Genomic DNA, 22,982 nt, shown 5'->3' on the forward strand with positions numbered 1-22,982 from the left:
AAATAAAGCAGGCCAGCAGGTCAAAAAAGTACATTTTTTTTTTCATTCTTCCAGTGTCTGACAATTAAGAACTCATTATTTTTATTTAAAATGCCTATTCTGTACTAAAAAGAGCTTAGGAGGAAACCCCATCTTGTGGATTTTGGCTATCATTCCTGATTATATCTGCTGACATAACTTCAGTTAAGGCATTTTGGTTTCAGGTTGTCCTATAAAATTAAGTTGTGGCTATTTAATTAAGAAGGGGTGAGTTTTTTTTATCTCAGCAATCTATCAATCTATTATTTTCTTATAAAACTTTAAGGTTTACCAGTTGGTTAAGATAAGAGAGGGCTGGGGGTGAGACAGGCCTCTGGATAGATGAGTTTCTGGAAAAGGCTATGAATCACATCCCCTAATCAGTCCCTGCTCAGCAAACTTTCAGCAGCCTGCCTGTGCAGCTACTTCCAAAAGTGTTGAAGAGTCTGTGTGTTTACACTGGACTTTGTTATGAACAAAGAAAACACTATTTATGTATTTTTTTAAATGCACATGGCAAGTTCTGTTCCTCAAACTAGTTGTTCAGACAAAAAGGCTCCACTTAAAATTGAAATTATTGCCAATTTTGGATTCACTGCCATCAAAAACAGTGTGAAGTGAAACTATTCAGATATCAGGAAAAAAAATGTCAAAAACACCCCGAGATAGGTTATTTCAATGCTACACATATTTAACTCTATTGTTTCTACCACTTCTTCATAAATTTCACCCAAAGAAATATATATGATAGAATATGATCAAATGGTTTCTCAAACAAGCAAGAGGATATGCAAAATAAATTTCTAGTTCATTTATAAATGCAGTTAAATCTGGAAGTAAAGATAAGCATTATATTTAGAATAAACATGATTCTTACCATCTGAGATTGACTCCTAGGACATCCATTGATATCTTCAACTTTTTCATTTGCTAAAGCCAAGAAATAAAACAGAAGAGAGAAAAAAAGAACAACATGCTTAAGCAATGAAGTGAAACACACACACAAAAAAGGAGACTAAGAAAAAAAAAAAAAACCACCAAGCAAAATGCTGCTGCTGCTACATTCACTCTGTCTCACAAGCCGTGTACAAGAGGACACACTTGTTAGCAGCCGCCAATTCCATATGCACAAATCAGGCAAAAGGGGAAAAAAAAAGTGAGTGAGAAGGAAGTTGCTGCTAATTCTTTAGCCTGTGCCAAATGACTGCTGACATGAAACCTTTCACAATTGTCCCCGCTGGATCAGGATACAGTTTCAAGGAATCTCAGAGTGCCTAAGTTGCTCCAGCTAACGAAATGAACACATGGGAGACATATGGTTTAATGAAGCGTTCATTTCTGACATTTCACTGTATGTAAAGATACAGTTCTAGCCATTTAAAAGTATGGCCAAACTGCCTTTTTCCAACGTCCTCACATAAACATTTTAATTAAATCACAGGAAGAGCTGCACACGTCTCAGAGACACGTGGAGTGAGTTCATAGGCATTCAGCTTACAATGTATTTTTACCAAAGTCAGGGGTGGGGGGAGTGGGGGCAGAGACTTCCACAATTTCTCTCAGAGTGCAGGTCTTACCAATGATCTGGATGATTTCGGCTAGCAGTACTCCATCTGCAATGTCTTGTTGCAAATCCTTGATCAGCCGCTTGTGGCCTGATTTTGCTAGGTAGTGGTTAGCCCAGTCCGTGTAAATCTGTTGAAAAGAGGAAGGGAAGAAGTGAGATGGGACGAGGGAAGCAAGAAACAATCAAAATGCTTAAGACAAATGTTGGATTCAAAGGGATGTTATTCTGGATCACATTCCAGTTTAAGAAGTCATAGCTCCAAAGGAAATAGTTGTAAAATAATTTTTAAACAGCTCTTTCCCCTCCACTTATCTCTTGTTTCAAAGGGGGATGACTCACCCTCTTTTAAAACCAGGGACTAGTCACTTGTGACACAGCAAAACTCCCTTCCTGGATGACTACTGAGGAAGCTCCTGTTTGCAAATCAGGTTGCCTTTTTACTCTCTTTCCCTTGGTTCTATCATACTGTACATAATACTGCCTGTCCTTGTAAAAGGAAGCCACCTGGACTGATTTACACAGGAATGTTTACTATACAAATTCGTGATTCTCAGAGAAGACTTTATTAAATTTGTCATGTGAGATAATGTATGTGATAATATTTTGGCATCATTTTATGAAATCATTGCAAATGCCTAAGATGCTTTATTTGGACTGTCATCTCATTTCAGCCTCCTGAAATGTGTTTATATAAGAGAATAGAGGAAGCAAATGCAGTTGTTACACAGAAATTATAATACAGAAATGAAGAGTGGGTTATGAGCCACAAGGTTGGCAATGTGACACAGAGTAGAAGTATCTCTTCAACAACAGATTATGATACAAGAAAAAACTAGAGCTGTTAAAAAATTTCACAAAAGTAAAATGTTACTAGTTTTCCAAATGTTATCAGCCCTTACCAGTGTAATCTAACTGTAAGGAAATAAACAAGTTAAGACTTCAACATCATGAATAGGACATATTAGTACGTTGATTACAAGGCAGACTATAATACGTGATGTGATAGAAGAATGCAAAATTGGAAATGAGAATAGAGGAAGAAAATTAACTGAGACATATACACACAAAAATTTGTTATAGAAGCCCTGGAATTAGAACTGGCAACATAAAGAATCTGAAGACACCACAGAGGGCGTAAGATACAAAAAGGCAGAAGAGCAAAGGAATCAGGGGCACAGTTGTTCATTACATAACTAAGGCAGGATGCCTGAAATTAGGACAAGTTACTGCAAAGGTAAGGTGTGCCTTATAGTCATGAGCACTGAGTGCTGAGAAAATTGTAAAAAAGAAAAGAAAAGAAAAGAAAAAAGAAAAGAAAGAAAAGAAAAGAAAAGAGAAGAAAAAAGAAAAGAAGGAAGGAAGGAAGAAAGAAAAGAAAAAAGAAAAGAAGATTCTTTTTAAAAAATTCTAACGAAACCAATACACATGCTTTTGTAAAAATAAAACAAAACAGAAGTGTCGAAACTGAGAAGTGAAAGTTTCCCGGTAACTTGCAACCCGATCCACTTTTGAATATTTTGGTATATAGTTCTAGATTTTTTTTTCTATGCCTACACACTTCACCACATGACACCATATTACACACACACACACACACACACACGATAGAATGTTTAACCAAATCTAGTCAAATTTTATATATCACTCTGAATTTTTCAACTTTTTATGTGGCAATGTTTTAATAACACTTCTAAAACTGTTTCACATACACTTATCTCACTATTTTTGATGTTATGTTGTACCTAATACCAATCTCCCTGTTGAAGGATATTTAATTTGTTTAAATATGTTTCTATTGCATCCAAAGTTATAAGAGGCATCTTATATGCTTATCTTTGCACATTCATATTCTAGTATTTTTTACAGGACCAGAACCTAAATGGGGCTGCTAAGTTGTGTGTGTGTGTGTGTGTGTGTGTTTTTTTAATGAATCCTAGATACATTGCAAAATACAACAAAGAAGAAAAAGAGAGTGTTCCTTTACCATAGAAAATACAAGTGGCATCTTAATACATATGTAGTGGGATTAAGCGTCCTGAAAGACATAAATGGAAACATTCTGTTGCATAAGGAAAACATATATGATGGCAACAAAACATCTTTTTTCTCCATGTTTATGATCTTGATGCTAAAGATATTAAAATGTGAGAAGAACCACCCGCACAACCGTCTCCTGAATTAGAATACAAACACGTGATTTCTAGACAGACATTCTTTTATTTGGTGATCACTTTCCTCAATTAATATTTTTTTCTGCTTGTATTATTGTAAACATTTATTTTATACAGATTTATACTATCTAGAATCTTAACAAATGAGCACTTTCCCTTCATCTATACATCAATCAAATGACAGCATTAATTTTTGGCTTTCTGGTAGAAACTTCAGGGTGAGCCAGGCTTGATTGGTGCCTACCCGCTAGGCAGAGAGTTAGCATGACCAGGTAATCGACATTAAACGATCCACAAAGATGAAGAACATGTGTTCTGGAGTCAAGTAGCCCTGGCCTGGAGGCCCAGCAAACCACTTACCAACACTGGGACCTTGAGCAAGTAACTTATCCTTTATAAACCTCAGATTCTCATCTGCAAAATATGGATAATAATAATACTTACACATTATAGGACTTGTCAGGACCAGAGAAGATGACACTTGCAAAGTGCTTGTCTCAGAACTGGCTCTGAAGAACTGCCTGCTATTATTATCACTGTTATGGCATCTAGTGTTATTTGCTAAGATGGCTTCCAGCAAATATTTGTTGATATTACCATTTTACAACGGTTAAAAAATTTGAGAGAACTGGCAGGAGAGGACCCAAGAAACTCTACTTCTTACTTCTAACACTACTCACATCTCTGACTCCTCCTGCCTTCTAAATCACTGGGGCCACAGATATGTTCAAACTCAGAGGAATGTATCCAATTTCAAGGCTGCGATGTTCTCATCCAGGCCTGCACTGCCTCCATCGTGACACCACCTCCACCAAACTCCATTTTTTTTCTTTTTATGAAGGTGTTCAATTATAGAAAAAAATTACTTATTTAAATATACACAGAATGGAATGTATTAAAAATAAAAACAATAATATTTTCATTCTCCAAATGCATGTCAACCATGCCTTCGCCTCTATCCAAATCCCTCCTGGGACTTAGGTGAGAAAACAGATGGGAAGCCAGCTGGTTGGCTGCAAGACCTTGTTGGGAAAGCCTCTGATTGAGCTCATGAAACAGTTTCCTACTTGGTCCAGGATTTCTTCTAGAGGAATCCCACGCCTATGTGCTTTGACTTGTCCAGTGTCTCTAACATGTGGAACTTTGCTCAGACAATGGCTGCGACCCAGCTGCAATCAGTAAAATCTATTCAGACTAAATGAGTGAATTTAAAAATTAAGTCTATGTACTTTATTTTACTCATTCTTTTGAAGAGACATGTGTAAAAGATACCCAATTCAAGTAAATCAGTGCCTTCCAAAGGAGGTTATAATCCAGATGAGGATGTATAAAATAATTACAGAGCAACTTCTACATATTTTAATATTATATATAAGCTTTATTTTTCTTTTAAGAAATTAAAAAATAAATTAAAAAGTGGAAATATGAAGAGCATTTTAATGAAACAGTCTTCAAGCAGAGGACACATGGTATATAAATATATTTAAAACATCAATGAATTTAGTGTAATAATCTGATGAGGGAAGATACAATCTTGTCAATTGTCATTAGAGTCTGTTGTTCAAATCAACACAACAGAATGGTAAAGTCATGTCTAAATTTTGGATCTGAACTCCAAAGTTGCCCTTGATTCATTTCTACAAAAAATAATCACAGAATTCAACCTCTTAGCCTCAGCTGAATGAGCTAAAAAATGTATGGTAATGCATTTTGTAGGATTATGGTATGAATTAATTATAGGGTTTTTTAATGAAGACATTGATATAATTGGGAATGATATCATATTAATCATAAATCAGTATTTGGTATCTTCTATACCAGGGTCATTGAGTATTTGAGTCATCAAGGTTCTGACCAAAGCTTTAAATAATCAATTACCTTCAAACATCTGGAGCCAGTTTTCTTTAACTGTTTTAACTGCAATATTGTGAACATAAATGTCATCTCAGATAATAATTATATTTCACTTAATTCAGAAGAATTAATGAGATTACATTTACCAAAGTGCTACTTAGAAATCCTAGCACACTTGTATGCATAATAGTTCATTTACAGCAATTAAAATAATAGAAATTGAAGGCACCATGGCATATTTTATATTTCACATTTATTAGCATGGATCTTGGGGCCTATTATGCAATAGCAGGAATTCTTCGAGGAACATTCTATATGGTTGGAATTTCTGTTCTGCCACTTACTATCCATGTGAATACTGACTGAACATTTATTTCCTCTCAGTGTCAGATTTTTCTCATCTGTAAAATGAGATAATGGCAATAATAGTATTATTGACTAATGGGATTATTGTGAGGATTGAATGGATTTATACTTTTGGAACATGGCCTTTCACTTACTAAATATTTGTTAAATGTTAAATAGTATTACTAGCTCACTGTTTTAATATGAAATATATTTACATTAGAGTAAGTTTCTTAACGTTTTACAACAGTATCATTGTCAAATCCTTAAATATTAGCTATCTAGCCAAATGTAGTCAATCTAACTGAGGAAAACTGCTGGGATTTATAATGATCTCTTAACTTAGTCATCTGTTCCTCCACTATGTCTTTTACAGTGCTAATTTTAATTATAAAATAATAGGGTCACATGGAAGGCAAAATTCCTGATTTCAAGCTATACTGTAAAGCTCTGGTCATTAAAACAATATGGCACTGGCATAAAAACAGACAAAAAGACCAATGGAACAGAATTGAAGGCTCAGAAACAAATCCATGCAGACATGGACAACAAATATTTCACAAGGGAGCTAAGAGCACTCAATGAAGAAGAGAGTCTCCTCGATAACTGGTGCTGAGATAACTGGATATTCACATGTAGAAGAATGAAACTGGACCACACTGGATATATTTGCCACATAAAAAAATTAACTCAGAATGGATTAAGATCTACAACCATGAAGCTCCTAGAAATAAACATAGGAATGAAGTTCCTTGGCATGGGTCTTGGTAATGAATTTGGGGTATGACACCTAAACCACAAGAAACAAAATAAAAAATAAATAAATGGGACTACATCAAATGAAAAAGCTTCTGTACAGAAAAACAAACCATCAACAAAGTAAAAACACAAACAATGGAATGGGAAAAATATTTGCAAGTCATATATCTAATAAGGGATTAATATCCAAAATATATAAAGATATCATGCAATTCAACAGCAAAAATACAAATAACCCAATTGAAAAAAATAGGCAAGGGTCCTGAATAGACATTTCTCCAAAGAAGATATACAAAAAGCCAACCTGTATATAAAATGATGCTCAACATTACTAATCAGGGAAGTGCAAATTGAAACCACAATGTGATATCATCTCACACCCATTAGAATGGCTATCATCAAAAAGACAAGAGATAATAAACAATGGCATGCATATGAAGAAAAGAGAACCCTCGTGCACTATTAGTGGGGTTATAAATTGGTACGACCATGAGCAAAAACAGTATGGATGACCCTCAAAAGGTAAAATTAGAACTACCATATGATCCAGCAGTTCCACTTCTGGAAATATATCCAAAGGAAATGGAAATACTAACTCAAAAAGATATTTGCACCTTTGTGTTCATACCAGCATTATTTAAACTAATTAAGACATTGAGAAAACCTAAGGATCCATTTTTGTTTGTTGGTTGGCTTTTTTTTGGTGGGAGGTACTTAGGTTTATTTATTTGTTTGTTTGTTTGTTTGTTTTAATGGAGGTACTGGGGATTGAACCCAGGACCTCATGCGTACTAAGCACACGCTCCACTACTAAGCTATACCCTCCCCACTCTAAGCGTCCATTGATGGATGAAAGAAAAAAGAAGTTGTGGTACATATATAAACATACTATTAAGATATACATACACATAATAGACTATTATTCAGTCGTAGAAAATGAGGAAATCCTACTATTTGCAATGATATGAATGAAACTTGAAGGTGTTATGCTCCCTGGTCTATTCACATTATTGTCTTTGAGGAGTCAAATAGGCTTTTCTAATCCATACCAGACAGAAACCGTTTTGAAAACTAAGAGTTTCAATGGAAATAACGGAGCTTCTACATTTTAAAAATCAGCAAGGGCCTATCAAAAGGAATAGCATCCTTGTTTTGTTTTGTTTTTTCCAATTCCTGAAAACCATATGGAATTATCTAAGAAAAAGCCTTTGATCCAAGATAGTACTTGAAATCAGGACAGGAAGAATGTACAGACCACATATGGGAAAGTACAAAAAGCAAGGAAGATGTGAGGACAGGTTATAATAACTCCAGTCTGGCAGGCATCATCAATTTCACCGCTCTTCAGACAGCAGTGTTGGTGGGCAATGACAGCCATGAATAAGATGTGGCGTCATGGTGCCATGGTAACAGTAACTATGCTTGCCAATGCTCCCCAGACTATCAATTCTGAGAGAAAAGATGCACAAGGGAAGGAGAAGAATCTGGAATTGACTGAGCCTTTTCCTCAAAGACTGAGCTTTAAACCATAAGTGACTGAATACTCTGAATAGGGAGAAATAAATTTTATATACATATATATTATATTATTTTTTCATGGCACATATATGTTTTATTTTTTTTTGTAAATCAATTGTACTTCATTTGCTTTCATATTCTTTTTTTTTCATTATAGGTTACTACAAGATATTGAATACAGTTCCCTGTGCTATATAGTATAAACTTGCTGTTTATCTATTTTATATATAGTAGTTATAGTATATGCAAATTTCAAACTCCCAAGTGATCCTTTCCTACCACCTTCCTTCCCTGGTAACAATAAGTTTGTTTTCTATGCCTATGAGTCTGTTTCTGTTTTATAAATAAATTTGTCTTTTTTTTTTTAGATTCCACATATAGTAATATCATATGGTATTTTTCTTTCTCTTTCTGGCTTACTTCACTTAGAATGACATTATCCAGGTCCATCCACATTGCTGCAAATGGCATTATTTTATTGTTTTTATGGCTAAGTAGTATTCCATTGTATAAATATACCACAACTTCATTATCCAGTCATCTGTTGATGGACATTTAGGTTGCATCCATGTCTTGGCTACTGGAAATAGTGCTGCTACGAAGTTGGGGTGCATATATCTTTTCAAATTAAAGTTCTCTCTGGATATATGCCCAGGAGTGGGATTGCTGGATCATATGGTAAGTCTGTTTTTAGTTTTTTGAGGAACCTCCATACTGTTATCCATAACAGGTGCACCAAACTACATTCCCACCAGCAGTGTAGGAGGGGTCCCCTTTCTCCACACCCTCTGCAGCATTTATTGTTTATGGACTTTTTAATGATGGCCATTCAAAAAAGCTGTAATTTTGTACATCCCACTTTATGACTCAAAAATCCAAGAATGGTAGGCAATGTTGGACAAAGGAGATTAGAAAAATTACAGTGTGGAATTAAGATAAGAATCATGCTAATTTTAGTCAGCTTGAAATTTGATCACAGGCTGGGTCTTCTGTTGCTATCATAGAACTGATGTGACCAAAAGATCATGGAGTTCAATCTCATGACTCCTGCACACTTTTCCAGAAATCTCAATACTGAGGGCTACAAGGTACTATTATAAAATGAACCCATTAAAAGCTCTTGGTAATATCAATACCACCACAAAATATGTAATAGATTCACCAAGGAAATGATTCAACTCAGCTAGTTTATTTCCCAGTTTTTACTTCAAGGAAAATACTATTTATGAAGCTAAAAAAGAATTTCAAGTTGAAGGTTGATTAAAAGTCAATATTAATGAGTCAACAACCCCATAAAAATCACTAGGTGGTCTATAGAGGAGGGCAAATTCTAAAGCAAAATGAAATAAACTCTGATAATTTCCTTCTGCTTTTGCTTCATTTCTTATACCCAATCTGACCCAGTCTCCTTAACACCTCCTGATCCTTCTTCTCCATTACACTGTAGTCATTCTGGTTCCGCCTTTCATCATCTCTCATCCAAATTGCTTTAAAAGTCCTAGAAACCGTCTTTAAGTTAGGCAGGTTAAACATTAAACTATTCTATACACTATAGATAGAGATTGCTTTAAAATGCAAATCTGATCAACCAATTTATCTTCCAAACTAAAAATCACATAGTAACTCCTACTTGACTTTATAATAAAAGTTTCCTTATGAAGCCAACTAACTCAGGGGAAAGCATATTCCATGTATAAGGTACAGGGATAATGAAATTTACAAAGGGGCAGGTGTATATTTCATATTCTGAATTTTGAATTCACTGAATATTGAATAATTCCGTTCGGTTAGAACACGGTAGGAGATGCACATGAAAAAACTAGAGAGAAGAGGGTAGCAATAAAGTAGGGGTCCTATAGAAAATTAATAGGGCTGTATCAATATTTTTAGGTGAAAGTTAGCTTATTTTTATGTAGGGGACATAAAAATGACAGCTACGGCTATATTTCTAAACTCTAGCTCTGACGCAGTATGAAGAATAGTTTCAAACAAAGTAAAACTGAGTAAAGGGAGACTACTTGAGAGGCTAACACTTAAGATGTAAGACTTCCATTTTCTGGTGGTAAAATAATTTTTCACCCTGTATTTTCTAGAAATTCGCCTTCAAAACAGCACGAAAGTAAAACCAAAACTCAAGTTGTATCTCCCATGACCACAATATACGAATATTGAAAGTAGATGAAAAAGTGATACATGAGTTAGCCAAGAGGAGTTAAAAACCATCAAGCCCACAGGAGCCTGCAGAGGGAGGCATCAGAGCGATGCAAACAGATGGTCCCACAGAACCCCAGAACAGCTCAGGAAGTGTGGGCAACAGACAGAATGGAAGGTGGGGTGAACCAGACATAAGAACTATGCGACTACTTGCCTCCCCCTCAAACCATCAAGAGCCAGGAAATAGAGGCCAGGGAAAGTCCAGACTTAGAATTACCAGTCAGACAGGAGGGTGGAGGCATAGGGCTGATAACAGCAAGGGATGAAATGAAATCCTACATTCTGATGTTGAGACTCCAGCAACTGTCTTCCCCTTTTAGGCTCTTCCTCCTTCAGAAATGCAAGATTCAATCTCCCCCCTTCCTTATACCAGCCAGAACTGGAAAGTCCTCCTGTGACAACAATGATCCCCTAAGACCAACAGACATCCACATTCAGCGTACCCAGTGAATCAACCAGCTGGTCAGTGGACGACCTATAATGACGCCCAGAGGACACTAAGAAATGTGTGTATGTGTGAACATTGCTTTTCAGTGTCTCCCACTGGATACATACAGAGATGAAGGTCAACGTACATCTGATGAAATCCGCTAAAATAGAATACAGACACCAGACAGGCAGATAAAAAATCAGAATCAAACAGAGTCAAAGGCAGGAACAAAATGAAACTTCAAGGAAGTTATAATATGGGCATCTCCTACTTAGTAGACATCCAAAATTTCCTGGCTTATGGACTTTGGGCCATCTATGCACAATCCACGTACATGATACAAACCAGACTTGTGCGATGTGGTAGCCTTGAGAAGTTCATACAAAAGAACTCTAAAAATGTCATTTTTAGGATTTAAGGAAATATAAATATTTCTTAATTTTGAGAAGATTTAATTTTTGGATACACAGAAGAAAACTCCTTAATGATTATTATTATATTAAAATTCTGGTCCAGGGCACATATATTACTAATAATATATTCCATGTGAAGGGATTCACAGTCTTAAGTAAACATGATTAAACTTCATATACATGCAAATATGTCTTTCTCCATTATTACTGCATTTAATTTTTCAAGTTCTTTGAGAGTTATTTACAATCTGAAAAAAGAATACACCTAGGCTGGCTGCTGTACTTATTTCGACACATAAAACAAATAATCGACATTGTACACAATCCTACCCACCCCACTGACACTTTTGGTATATAGCTGTCGAATGCATCCCTTAACTTAAGTTTCAAAGTTTACTGAAACTGAAATTCTACTGATATTTTCATTTACAACTGCATTTATCTGTTTATACTTTTATCTGCAAATTGTTAACTTGGAATGTAATGATATCTCTCTACAGCCATACCTCAGAGATACTGTGGGTTCAGTTCCAGACCACCTCAATAAAGCAAGTATCTCAATAAAGCAAGTCACGTGCATTTTTTTAGTTTTGCAGTGCACGTAAAAGCTACACTATGCTGTAGTCCATTAAGTGTGTGATAGCATTATGTCTGAATAAACTATGTACATACCTGAATCAAAAAATACTTGTGCTATACAGGATAAAGTTGTTGTTTATCTATTTTATGTACGTTAGTATCTGCAAATCTTGATATATACGGTTTAGCACAAGGAATTATATTCAGTATCTTGTAGTAATTTATGGTGAAAAAGAATATGAAAACGAATACATGTATGTTCCTATATGACTGAAGCATACCAGAAATTGACACATTGTAAACTGACTATACTTCAATAAAAATATATTAAAAAATACTTTATTGCTAAAAAATGCTAACCATCATCTGAGCCTTCAGTGAGTTGTAATCTTTTTGCAATAGGAACATCAAAAATCGCTGATCATAGATCACCATAGCAAATGTAATAATCCTGAAAAAGGCTTAAATACTGTAAGAATTACCAAAATGTGATACAGAGATACCAAGTAAGCAAGTGCTATTGGGAAAGTTTGATGCAGGGTTGCCATAAACCTTCAATTTGTAAAAATAAACAAACAAACAAAACCCCACAAACAAAACAAACAAGCAAATCATAGTATCTGGGAAGCGCCAATAAAGCAAAATAAAATGAGGTAAGCCTGTATTTTCATACTGGAAATAGGACATTTTAAGAGGGACAGAAATAGACCTAAATGTAAGGTGACAAGAAGAGATAGAGTTTACTGTGATGGCTATAGTATGTCCTGATTTTTTTTTTTCACTTGAGTTTTTTTTTTATAGAGAAAACAATGAAGTTCTAATACCACAGAAGCATGCATGATCAAATTAAATCAGCCAATATGGACCCAGCAGTGAATATTTCAGAATGAATTCTACAGAGAATACTACATTTTGTAAATTTTTGGAAAAAGGAGTTGGATATTACAATTATACAGTGCAATTCTGGTACTAATTTACATTTTTTCACTTCAGTTGCATGTCCACCGCCACCTACAGAAGCACAAAAAAAAAGGCTACATAGTATTCTTTCTCCAAGATGTAATATCTATGAATAATATTGTTGAGAGTAAGGCACTGTTTTCAGTGTTAAATGGTTTAACTCAGTCAACCCTCAAAGCTCCCTAAGAGGAAAGTACTATTATTCCATTTTAGACACGAGGATCTTGAAACAGAAAGGTGAAGTATTTTCCCTGGGTCTCAAAAGTAAGGGTGCCAAAGCACCCAGATATTCTGGCTCAGAATCTGTCCTTTTAGCCCACACAAAAGGAAATATTTCATTCACGAGCTCCCTTAATTCCAGCCTCCTACAGTTATTTCCACTGCATCTGACACACATCTCAAAATATGGGGGAAAAGCTCCTTTATTCGACTGCTACAACATCTGGCGTGCATAGAATGCTCTATGGGGAATCCATCCTAACAGCTTGCGAAATTCTCAAACCCAGGTGACAGCATGAGCTAAACTCTGCATATTAAACCGTTACCAAAGAGTATTTTAGAAAAACCGTTAAGAGAGCTTTTGGTTTTCATACTTTTCGGGGGGGGGGGGTGGGAAGCACGATACTTGAAATTCTTTTACCTTCTTTTTATCTCAGTCTGATAATTGATGTAAACACTGCAAGTTGAATTCAAGGTAAATATTAGCAACTATCCTTCAAAGGCTAAATAATATTGCAGAAAAATATGCGTAAGAAAATAACAGCAATGAAACACAAAGTTAGGAAAGAATAAACTTCTATTAGTCTTAGCAGTTCAGTGTTTCTAGGCTTCTGACCTAGGTATTTCCACTCACATGCCAAAAATTAGCAGAATTGACTGACAGGAACATTTAGCATCAACCAGTAGCTCTCAAAGTATGGTCCCTGGACCAACATCACCAAGGTCATCTAGGAACTTGCTAGAAATGCAAAATATCGGTCCTCACCCTAGATTCACTGACTAGATATTCTGAAGGTGGGGCCAGTAATCTGAGTTTTAACAAACCCTCCAGGTGACTTTGATGTATGCTAATATTTGAGACCACTGTTCACACATAAAAATAGTTCTATTTCTAATACTTTAAACTGTGTTTAAATATAAAGAGAATCCCATTTCAATGTAAGTGAAAAGTTATAAAAAGCCCATTGCTTATATAGTATTTTCCCTGTCCTCCTAAACTTCTCTTGCTACCAAAAACAAAAACAAACAAAAAAAACCTCACAATGAGCCCAGAAATACTGACTGTAAGTACTCTTGGCAAACCATTCATTCCTATGCTAAATGCTTTAAATTTTTAGTGATAAATGTAGGCATCTATTTCCAAGTTTTTTCAAAATAAAAAAAATCATTATTTAGAAAGAGGTAAACAAGAAGTGGTTTACATTTACTTAGACTAAAAACATTGAACTTGGAAGCTAAGAGAGCACATTTCCTGCTGGGCTAAAAAACTGCAGTGGAAAGTAATGGAAATAAAAATGCATCACCCCTGGGATACTGATACACCCATCCAGCCGTCCGCTAGGCTGCAGGAATGATATGTCTGGGGACAAAAAGAGACTTTACAAAATATTTGTTTTCTTGCCATCTGTTTTCGGTTATTGTTGTTACACAGATTCTAAGCAAACACATTATTTGGACGATTTTGTTGATTTCCATTGGGGCATAGCCTACTTCCATATATATTTGAAATTTTTGAAACCATCATAAATTATAATAAAACACATATATATGTGTATATACATGACATATGGTGAGATCTGTCATCTAGTCTGCTGTTTGTTAAGGACACTTTGATGTATTCAATTTACATTCCAATCAGACACAGTTATATCGGCTTCCTGCAGGTAGTTTCTCACCAGTGATGTGCTATAGCTCCACGTTGCCACGGGTAGGGGCTAGAGCCACACCACTCCAAGACTGTCAGCCATCAGCAGCTGAAGTGCTGCTTTGTCACCCTGCAGAGTAAGCCTGCTCACACAATGGGACAACCACATCAGTGGTCTCCTGACCCCTGAGAAAGCATCAAGATTTTTGAAGTCATCACATTAACCGTCACCTTGAAAATCTCCCAATTTCACCCCCAAATCCTTTCAGTTTTTAATTGTACCCCAACAGCCAGATTGCTAAGGATTCGATATAGATTCCTTACAAGTGATCACACTAAATTAAGTAAAATGGAAAATAAAAATAAAAGTAGGAAAAAAAAGAAACCGAAAAGGCAGACTGCTCACTGTATGTTTTCATACTGTATTTATACACAAATGTAAGGTAGCAAATACAAAATCAAAGTTTCTAATTTGGCCAATATTTCCCGTTCAAGCCTCTAAATCGAATTTGACAGTCTTTTTTCCTTTTAAGCTTATTTCAGGGATTTAAATTGTTCCTCAAGACGTACGTGAAACACGGTCTAAAACATTCACCCAATGTGGAACACTCAGGAATAGTTTCTCACTAGGCAGGGAGGTTGATCTCAGTTGATGCTGTTCTCCTACGCCTCTGAGAAAAGAAAAGTCATATTTTTGAAGAGTTTCAGAAGTGGCGCCTGGAGTCAGAAATTCTGGGCTCCTTTCCCAGTCCCACCACTTACTACTGGATCTCGAGTTTCCTCCTTTTTAATGCAGGGATCATATCTTTATCTACCCTGCCTATCTCAGAGGATTACTGTGAGGATTAACTGTAACAGAAAACATTTGCAAAAGCAAAATATACAAAATAAGGCATCATTAGCATAATCAATGAAACATGTTACTCATGAATTACATTTAAAAACATATTCCCTCCTAAAATACAGTAATTTCAAAGACGTATTACACATGCATATTAAGATCAACTACATTTTTATTTTTTAATTGCGTTAATGAGACCCAGAAACTAATTTATTTCCACAAAATGCCCTTATCTTGAATTTCTTCTCTGTTTGTATCTGATGTATGACTTAGTCTATTCCTAGGAAGGTCATATATCAGCTATATTTTGACAATGGATAATTTTTTTAATGGAGGTATTGGGGATTGAACCCAGGATCTTGTGCTAAGCATGCGTTCCACCACTGAGCTATACCCACCCTACAGACAATGGATCATTTTTATGAAGAGCTGACCCGACCAAGGATGCCGTTCTGGCTGCTTCAATGACTAGAAGTGTCCCCAATCCCACCCCTTGTCAAAGAACATGTTACATTTTAGCTACTCTTCACCGAAATCGGTGTTCCACCTCCCATAGCATAGAATACCATCTAGCAAGCAGCTTCTCACAAGGGACTTCATTTCCATCTCTCCTCTCCTTGCATTTAGGTAGGGAAATGGGGACTAGTTCTCATGAACAAAATGTCAACTAAGGTGATAGTCATCTCTTCCAAGCCTGGCCCATAAAAATATCCCGTACGCCATTCTCCATCCTTTTTACCCTCAGAGCAGAACATATCTAGGAACACAGAAGCCCCAGAATGAAAATGGCAGAGGTTTCATTAGTACAAGTTCTTGAGTGACCAAAACAGAGCATCCCAACTCCACATTCAACAAGCAGGGAACCTCTTGGATTGTGGGAGTGAGAAATCAACAGCTACTGTGCTAAGCCACTGAAATCCAGGTGTTTGTTACAGCCTGGTGTTCATTTAAATTACAGAGGCATTCTCCTTGCAGCCGAAGACTCTTCACAGAACGACTCCCCTGTGTCCAAGAATTTGATGATGACTCCAACAGAGGGGAAGAGGAGATACTCCTAACTTCACTTCCAGAGACCATCGCCCTGTAGCCACAGTCCATCCCAAGGACTTTGTCCTCATACCTGGTAATCTTTTCATTCATTCATTTAATGTTTAGCTTCTAAACACTTATTAAGGGCTCTTTATCACTATGTATGCCTCTACCTTCCTTCTGAAGCTCTGAATGTGGATTCCCAGCAGTTCCATTTAACTTGTTGCTACTGGTTTTCGGGTGGGAGGATGGGCATAGGTTGGTTAAATTTCCACAGTTGTGATCCTGAGAACTTGGGCTTGAAATATAATATTTTGGGTTAAAAAAAAAAGATAAAAACAGGACTAACTACTGAATATATGCAATATCCTAAATTTGCTTTACATTTTACAAATGGGTCATCTCATTTATTCCCCACAATACTCTTTTGAGTTGAGTAGAGTAGGTGTTAAAATTATAGCACTACTTTATAGATCTACAGGATGGGTAATATGAGTTTAGGTGCACTGTTCAGGAAAACTAACCATCATTTATAACAGTGTTTCTATGGCAATGGTGATTCCAGATTTCAGTAAAATACATTTTAAAGATTTTGGAAGACAATCAACTTCTAAACCCATCACTGCCTCTCTTATATTTTAGTTCCAACATTTGTGTGTACATGTGAAATTAAATTTGATGGCTTATAAGTTATGTAAAAGCACAAGCATTGGTTTTTAAAATTCAGAATTCTTCGCTATCATAATTTAGTTGGTGAAATTCTGGAGTGATATACATTTTTTTTTTATATTTCTCAGATTGGCTTTAGGCTTGCCGTACACCCCTATGACATTTCTTTATTCTCTTTTTAATGGGCATTTATATGTCAAGAAAATATCATTTATAATATTAATTATAGTATTTAAAAATAAGAATTAAAATAAATGCCTAATAGGCAAATTATTATCACAAAATTTTACCCTATGAAAAATTAAGTAGCCATGAGGAAAAGAAATTATGATGCTTTATATCAAAATTAAACAGTACAATGCAAAAATGCAGAATATAAGAATATAAATGTGAATATAAAAAATACTAGAAGCAAATCTGCATTTCTCTATATTTAACAAAATTCTGTAATATTATATTTCTTATATCATTAAAATTGATTTCAAAGCATTACCTCACAGGTAGTATAGAAAGAAATAGTAAGAACACTTTAAGAGCATTTGTTTTTATTTTCTAGAAAAAAGAAGACACAGTGAGACTTTAAATTCAAAGCAGTGATATGAAATCTCATTATTACTTATCACTGACGCAGAGAGAATCACAGGTAACAAGAGGAATTTGGGACCACAGATAGTTTGAGAGACACATGTCAACAGGGCAAGAGTGAAGCCAATTCTAGACAAAGGTTGGGGCCACAGTTGGCACGTGGTCTGAAAGGGCAAAGTGCTTGAGGATGGCCCATCCAGGTCCAGAAAGTAAGAAACTGGTGAGGGATTTTCACAGAAGGAGAGGAGTCGAGGCAAGAGAAGAACTGAAAATCAAAGGATCAGACAAGAGCCAGGATGTTTCCAAGAGCCCGGTGACCAGAAAAGCAATTAGGAGATCAAATGCAAAGCACTAGCCTCCAAAAGGGCAGAAAACTTTAAAACAACAGCTACAACAACAGAAACCACTCTGATTCACAGCTCAGAGATTTTTAAAACAGAGGCAGGAAACTATCCCAGGGTATCTGTTCGGGCATCTTCAGGGAGAGGAGGTAATTGGAACTGATGGCTAAATTAAGGACTATTTTCAGGGCTGACAGAGGCAGCATCATTCTTAAAGCAAATTTGGAAGCTCTTGTACTCAAAGCTCACTGACACAAAGATTCAGAGTGAGCTTTGGTCTAATTGCCACAGTTCCCACTAAGTCAGGAAGGACATTTGTACCAATACAGCATTGACTCCCACGTGCTGGGCACTTTACAGACATTATTTCATTTACCTTCCAAAGGATCCTATGAAACAAGCATCCTTATACAATTTACCCTCGGGATTTGTGGATGCAGAACCCAGGGCTGTGGAGGGTCAACTATGCAACACCCTTTAAATAAGGGACTCAGTGTTTGCAGAGGGTCCTGGAACCAATTGCTTGCAGATATCGAGGGACCACGGTATTTATTTTACAGGATCAGACCAGTTTCCCAACTTGCCCAAAGTCAATAAATAGCAAATAACAAGCCAGCTCTGAAATTGCTCCTCTCTCTCTCCTATACCCATACATTTTCACTGACACCATACCATCTTTCTGTTAGTAGAAACAAACGAAAAAAGTACCATTAAAATTTTTTTGAGATGTTTGTCCTGGTACTGTCTTTATATACCCATAAAATAGCTGCTTTCCTTAACAATGCCACTTAAACCCTATGTTTCCCAGTAAATTTTCATCTTTTCACATTAGAAGGCTCATGTTAACTAAACAGTAAAAGGATTTAGCTATGAGAAAGAACTTACTGTTAAACACTCTTGCCCAAGTCAGTCCCAAGCTGCAGCTATTAACAGGATTGTTTTCTTTCTTTCTTTCTTTTTTTTTTTTTGGCTCTAATATATTTGAATTAATAATGATCACAATTTGTTGATTATTCCAGACTGTGAGTGTCTATGACTTAGCACATATGGCTAATTCTGGAGTGCAGGATTATAAAGTATATTATTGCCACATAACTACAGTTCTTCAACAGTTCTATCAATAATAAAAGTGAAATTTGATTTTCATCTCTGGAACTTCATCTGTTTTCAGTTGGCATGGACTTAGTAGAACATTTACATTTCAAAAATTTCAAATTAAAATTTCAATAAAAAAGAACAATTATAGAATTCCATATTTTTCCCCATTATTTTTATTGAAGTGTAGTTGATTTACAATGTTGTATTAGTTTCTGGCATACAGCAGAGTGATGTAGTTACAGATATAAATATATACATATTCTTTTTCATATTCTCTTTCATTACAGGTCCAGGTCCATATTGTAAAAGGATACATGTCCTTAGTTCCTAGATTTACATTAAAAAAAATAATAATTCACATCTTTTCTCAAACTTGTCTAACTATTAGGTTAAGCCTTTGTCAAAAAGTCTGTTGAGTATTTCACGTATATCTACCCTTAATTTTCAGCTTCTCTATTAGGAGTTGAGCTTTGGGAATGGGTATCCCTTTCATGTTCTCTTGATGGGATAATAAGAAGCTCTCTTTTCTAACAGAATTCTCTACTCAGAAAAACCTACGGACTTCATTCCTTTTTGGACAAGGATTTGAGCAGATAACCCAACCGAATGTGAACGATGACCTTTGAAGGTCGAACACTTTCCACATTCACCAGGTAAATCAATCATCAACGTCACCTTATTCTTTGATAATCTTCTTTTTCTCAACACAAGGAGCATCTCATGTGTAATACTTTAATACAACTTTTTATGACAAACATTGCTGTTAATATCTGGATTTATGTTTGCAAATCAAGGAGAAAGAAATGGCAAATATTTGACTACCTGAGTGAGAAGGTGTTTGAGTATTGGTACATAAAAGGAAGTCCAAATATTTGTACCTGTCTCCCAGATAGTGCTAATTTTCACAATATATATTTCTCTAAAACTTTATTTTGACTTTCCACATTACCAAATTAACTGTGTTTCGAGAAAGATGCTATGAAGTATTTCTTCGTTCTATGAAATTTCTAAGTAAAAAGGTCACTTGGGACTTAATTCATTTGACACTTTTTTGGATTTTTATCGTGTTTTTTTAAACTTATCTTTTCCATTTTCTTCATGTCCAATATGAGACCATTCTCAAAACAAACTCCATTTTTTTTTAAGCAAAAGAAAATAGCTTGAATTGGATAAAGGAACTGAGAAAATTGAGTACAATATGGAACATAGTATTCTTTATTCAAATCTGAATTATGAGTTTCAGGGTGCTATTTACATATGCTGAGTAATAGTAATGATAATAATAAAATACATGTAGGTCTTACCATGTGCTAGGTGCCAAACTATGCTCTACAAAGGTACAGTTAACACAATTTTCAAAACAACACATTAAACGAAGTGTTATTACTGTTATTTACAGATGAGGAAACTAAGGTTTAGAGGTATTAAGCAATTTGCCGAAATTCACACAGGAAGTAAGTGGCTTAGACTGGGCTCTTCAGAAGCCTAACAAAGGCTGAAACTTTAACACTATGCTGTATTTTAAATGCTTTCGATAAATAATGCTTAAAATAGTGGTAAGTTTGAAACTTGCCCTATTTATAGTGCCATTTCCAAAACTGAAATATAAATGATTGTGCTGTCCTCTGTGGAAATCATCAGTCCCTTCAATCTCCAATCACACAGCCCTGACAATGCAAAAGGTCACCAGGTGACAAGGCTCCATTACATTGTCATAAGTTGAATAAACAGTGGCCCTTTGAGAAACAGAATTCTGCTGATCTGATCGACTATAAAGCAAAGTGTGTATAATTGTCTCTGAGAACAGTGTGCATGAAGATTGCCTCAATGAAAACACATCTATCCTCAAAAAAAAATAGATGTTTGACAAATTAATATGAATTCTACCTTGAAAGATATAAAGATGCCCTTCAGTGGTCGCTAGGTAACATCTTTCACTTTAAGAAGTAAGCTAAATTACAGATTCAGAAATTTTTATAAATTATGTATTTTGGCAAAACAGGGTTAAAAAGTAAGGCACAAGGCAATGGCTTACTGAGACATGATGTATTCCGTGCTCTTCCCAGTTCAAATTATGCAAAGTTGCAATAGTGCTGCCTGAGTATATTCAGAAGATAAGCTGGACCCCAACAGCTCAAGTCAATACTCCCATATTTGAAGTCTCCCCCTCCACCTCTGCGTCAATATTTGAAGTCTAAATTAACAACATTCATATGGGTCTCTGATGAGGAAGTTTTAAATACCCTGATTCACATCTATTTACTTCATTTGGTGTGACCCATGTTTCAATTCATGTGGACACCTGGCCAAGATTTAGCAGAGCAAAGGCATCTTTGACTGCACTTTAACCCTCAGCTCACCTTAATCCATGATTAAGGGCCTGCTCTTCATGCATCCATTTCTTTTTGCCCACAGACAACAAACATCTGTTCTGTTTATTCTCTTTCTGGCATATGCAAACCCATTCCAAACCTAAGTTTCTCTCCTGAACTCATTCACTAAGGATACCAATTCTTCCTCTGTCTTGTCTTTGAAAATACTGTTTCCCTCATGATCCCACCAGACCAGCTCTTGGGTTCATTCTTTCCCCTTCCTTGAATGAATCACCTGGTCAGTTGTATATATTTTTTGTGGTAGAGTGTAATAAAGTTATCCTCTCTTCCCATAATGATATAATCTCTCTCTCTCTCTTGAGACTCTCTCACTTTGAATTGGAGCTGGGCATTTGACTGGTTTTGCCCAACATTACTCTAGCAAACATGACACAATTAGAGCCTGGAAAAGCACTTATACAATGGACCTTGCCTGCTTGCTGCTCTTGGAACTCTGAGCTGCCATGTGAGCAAGCCTAGACCATTCTGCTGGATGAGGAAAGACTGTATGGAGAGAAGTCCCAGTCATCCCAGTTGTATCAGATAAGGCCATCATGGGCCAGCTTGACAAGAGCCATCCAACCCTCAGGAACAGTCACTTAGCTGACCACAAACATGAGTGACCCATGGAACACAGTTAAACTGTCTTGATGAGCCCAAGCCACACTGTTGATCCACAAAGTTGTGAACTAAATAAATGCTTGTTGTCTTAAGACCTGGAGTTTGGGGTTGGTTTTAAAGCAAAAGCTACCTGATACATTTTCCAATAATTCAAAATAGGTGTGAATGTGCTAACAGAATCAATAGCTAACAGCTCTAGACTAGCTGACATAAAAGATCCCCACAATATAGACAGACTGTAACCAAACTCAGTCAAATAATTTCTATTTATGGCTCACAGGCTAACAGAATGCAGATGTCAAGGGTGAGATAATAGAGTCCCCCAAAGAAAACAGCTTTGTACGAAAACTTGTCCAAGGAAGGGTCACAAAGTGGTGTTTGACATATCTCATTTCAGAAGAGCTCTAATAATTGCAGCAAGGGGGAATCTCTAGGATCCAGAAAGAAGAGGAAAATATCACAACTGACCATTCCACATCAAAGGTCAGAATATTATTCTTTACGTGTATGTTCAAGTGCTAATGCTGGATTTTGATTAAGTCAATCTAAACTTTATATATAGTTTGTTGATCTTCCTGCTAGAAAACAGTGCTGCTGACCAAGTGCAGGTGAATGAAAGTGTTTCTAAATTCCATTCTATGTTTTCCATCTTTAAGAGTAGACACCATCGATTAAAGGGATCCATTTAGTCACAGCCTTTGGATACAAAAAGTCATTGGATGAGTGAGGGTCCA

The 22,982-nt window shown here is 36.0% G+C and overlaps 1 protein-coding gene across 11 annotated transcripts in view; it reads right to left on the reverse strand.

Annotated features, from left to right (window-relative positions):
* The window catches only part of NAV3 (neuron navigator 3), an 813,571-nt gene that overhangs the window by 224,831 nt on the left and 565,758 nt on the right, over window positions 1–22,982 (reverse strand). For 10 of the 11 annotated variants that reach the window (XM_074375364.1, XM_074375362.1, XM_045519434.2 and 7 more), the window contains 2 exons: window positions 1,596–1,713; window positions 896–948 (listed from right to left, as the gene is read on the reverse strand). In XM_074375364.1, coding sequence (XP_074231465.1) covers window positions 896–948; window positions 1,596–1,713 — 171 coding nt within the window. Of the gene's footprint in view, window positions 1–895; window positions 949–1,595; window positions 1,716–22,982 lie in introns of those variants that run through there. The other variant, XM_074375366.1, reaches the window with a different exon arrangement.

Source organism: Camelus bactrianus, chromosome 12 (assembly GCF_048773025.1).
Source record: "Camelus bactrianus isolate YW-2024 breed Bactrian camel chromosome 12, ASM4877302v1, whole genome shotgun sequence".
In the NCBI taxonomy this organism is placed as follows: domain Eukaryota; kingdom Metazoa; phylum Chordata; class Mammalia; order Artiodactyla; family Camelidae; genus Camelus; species Camelus bactrianus.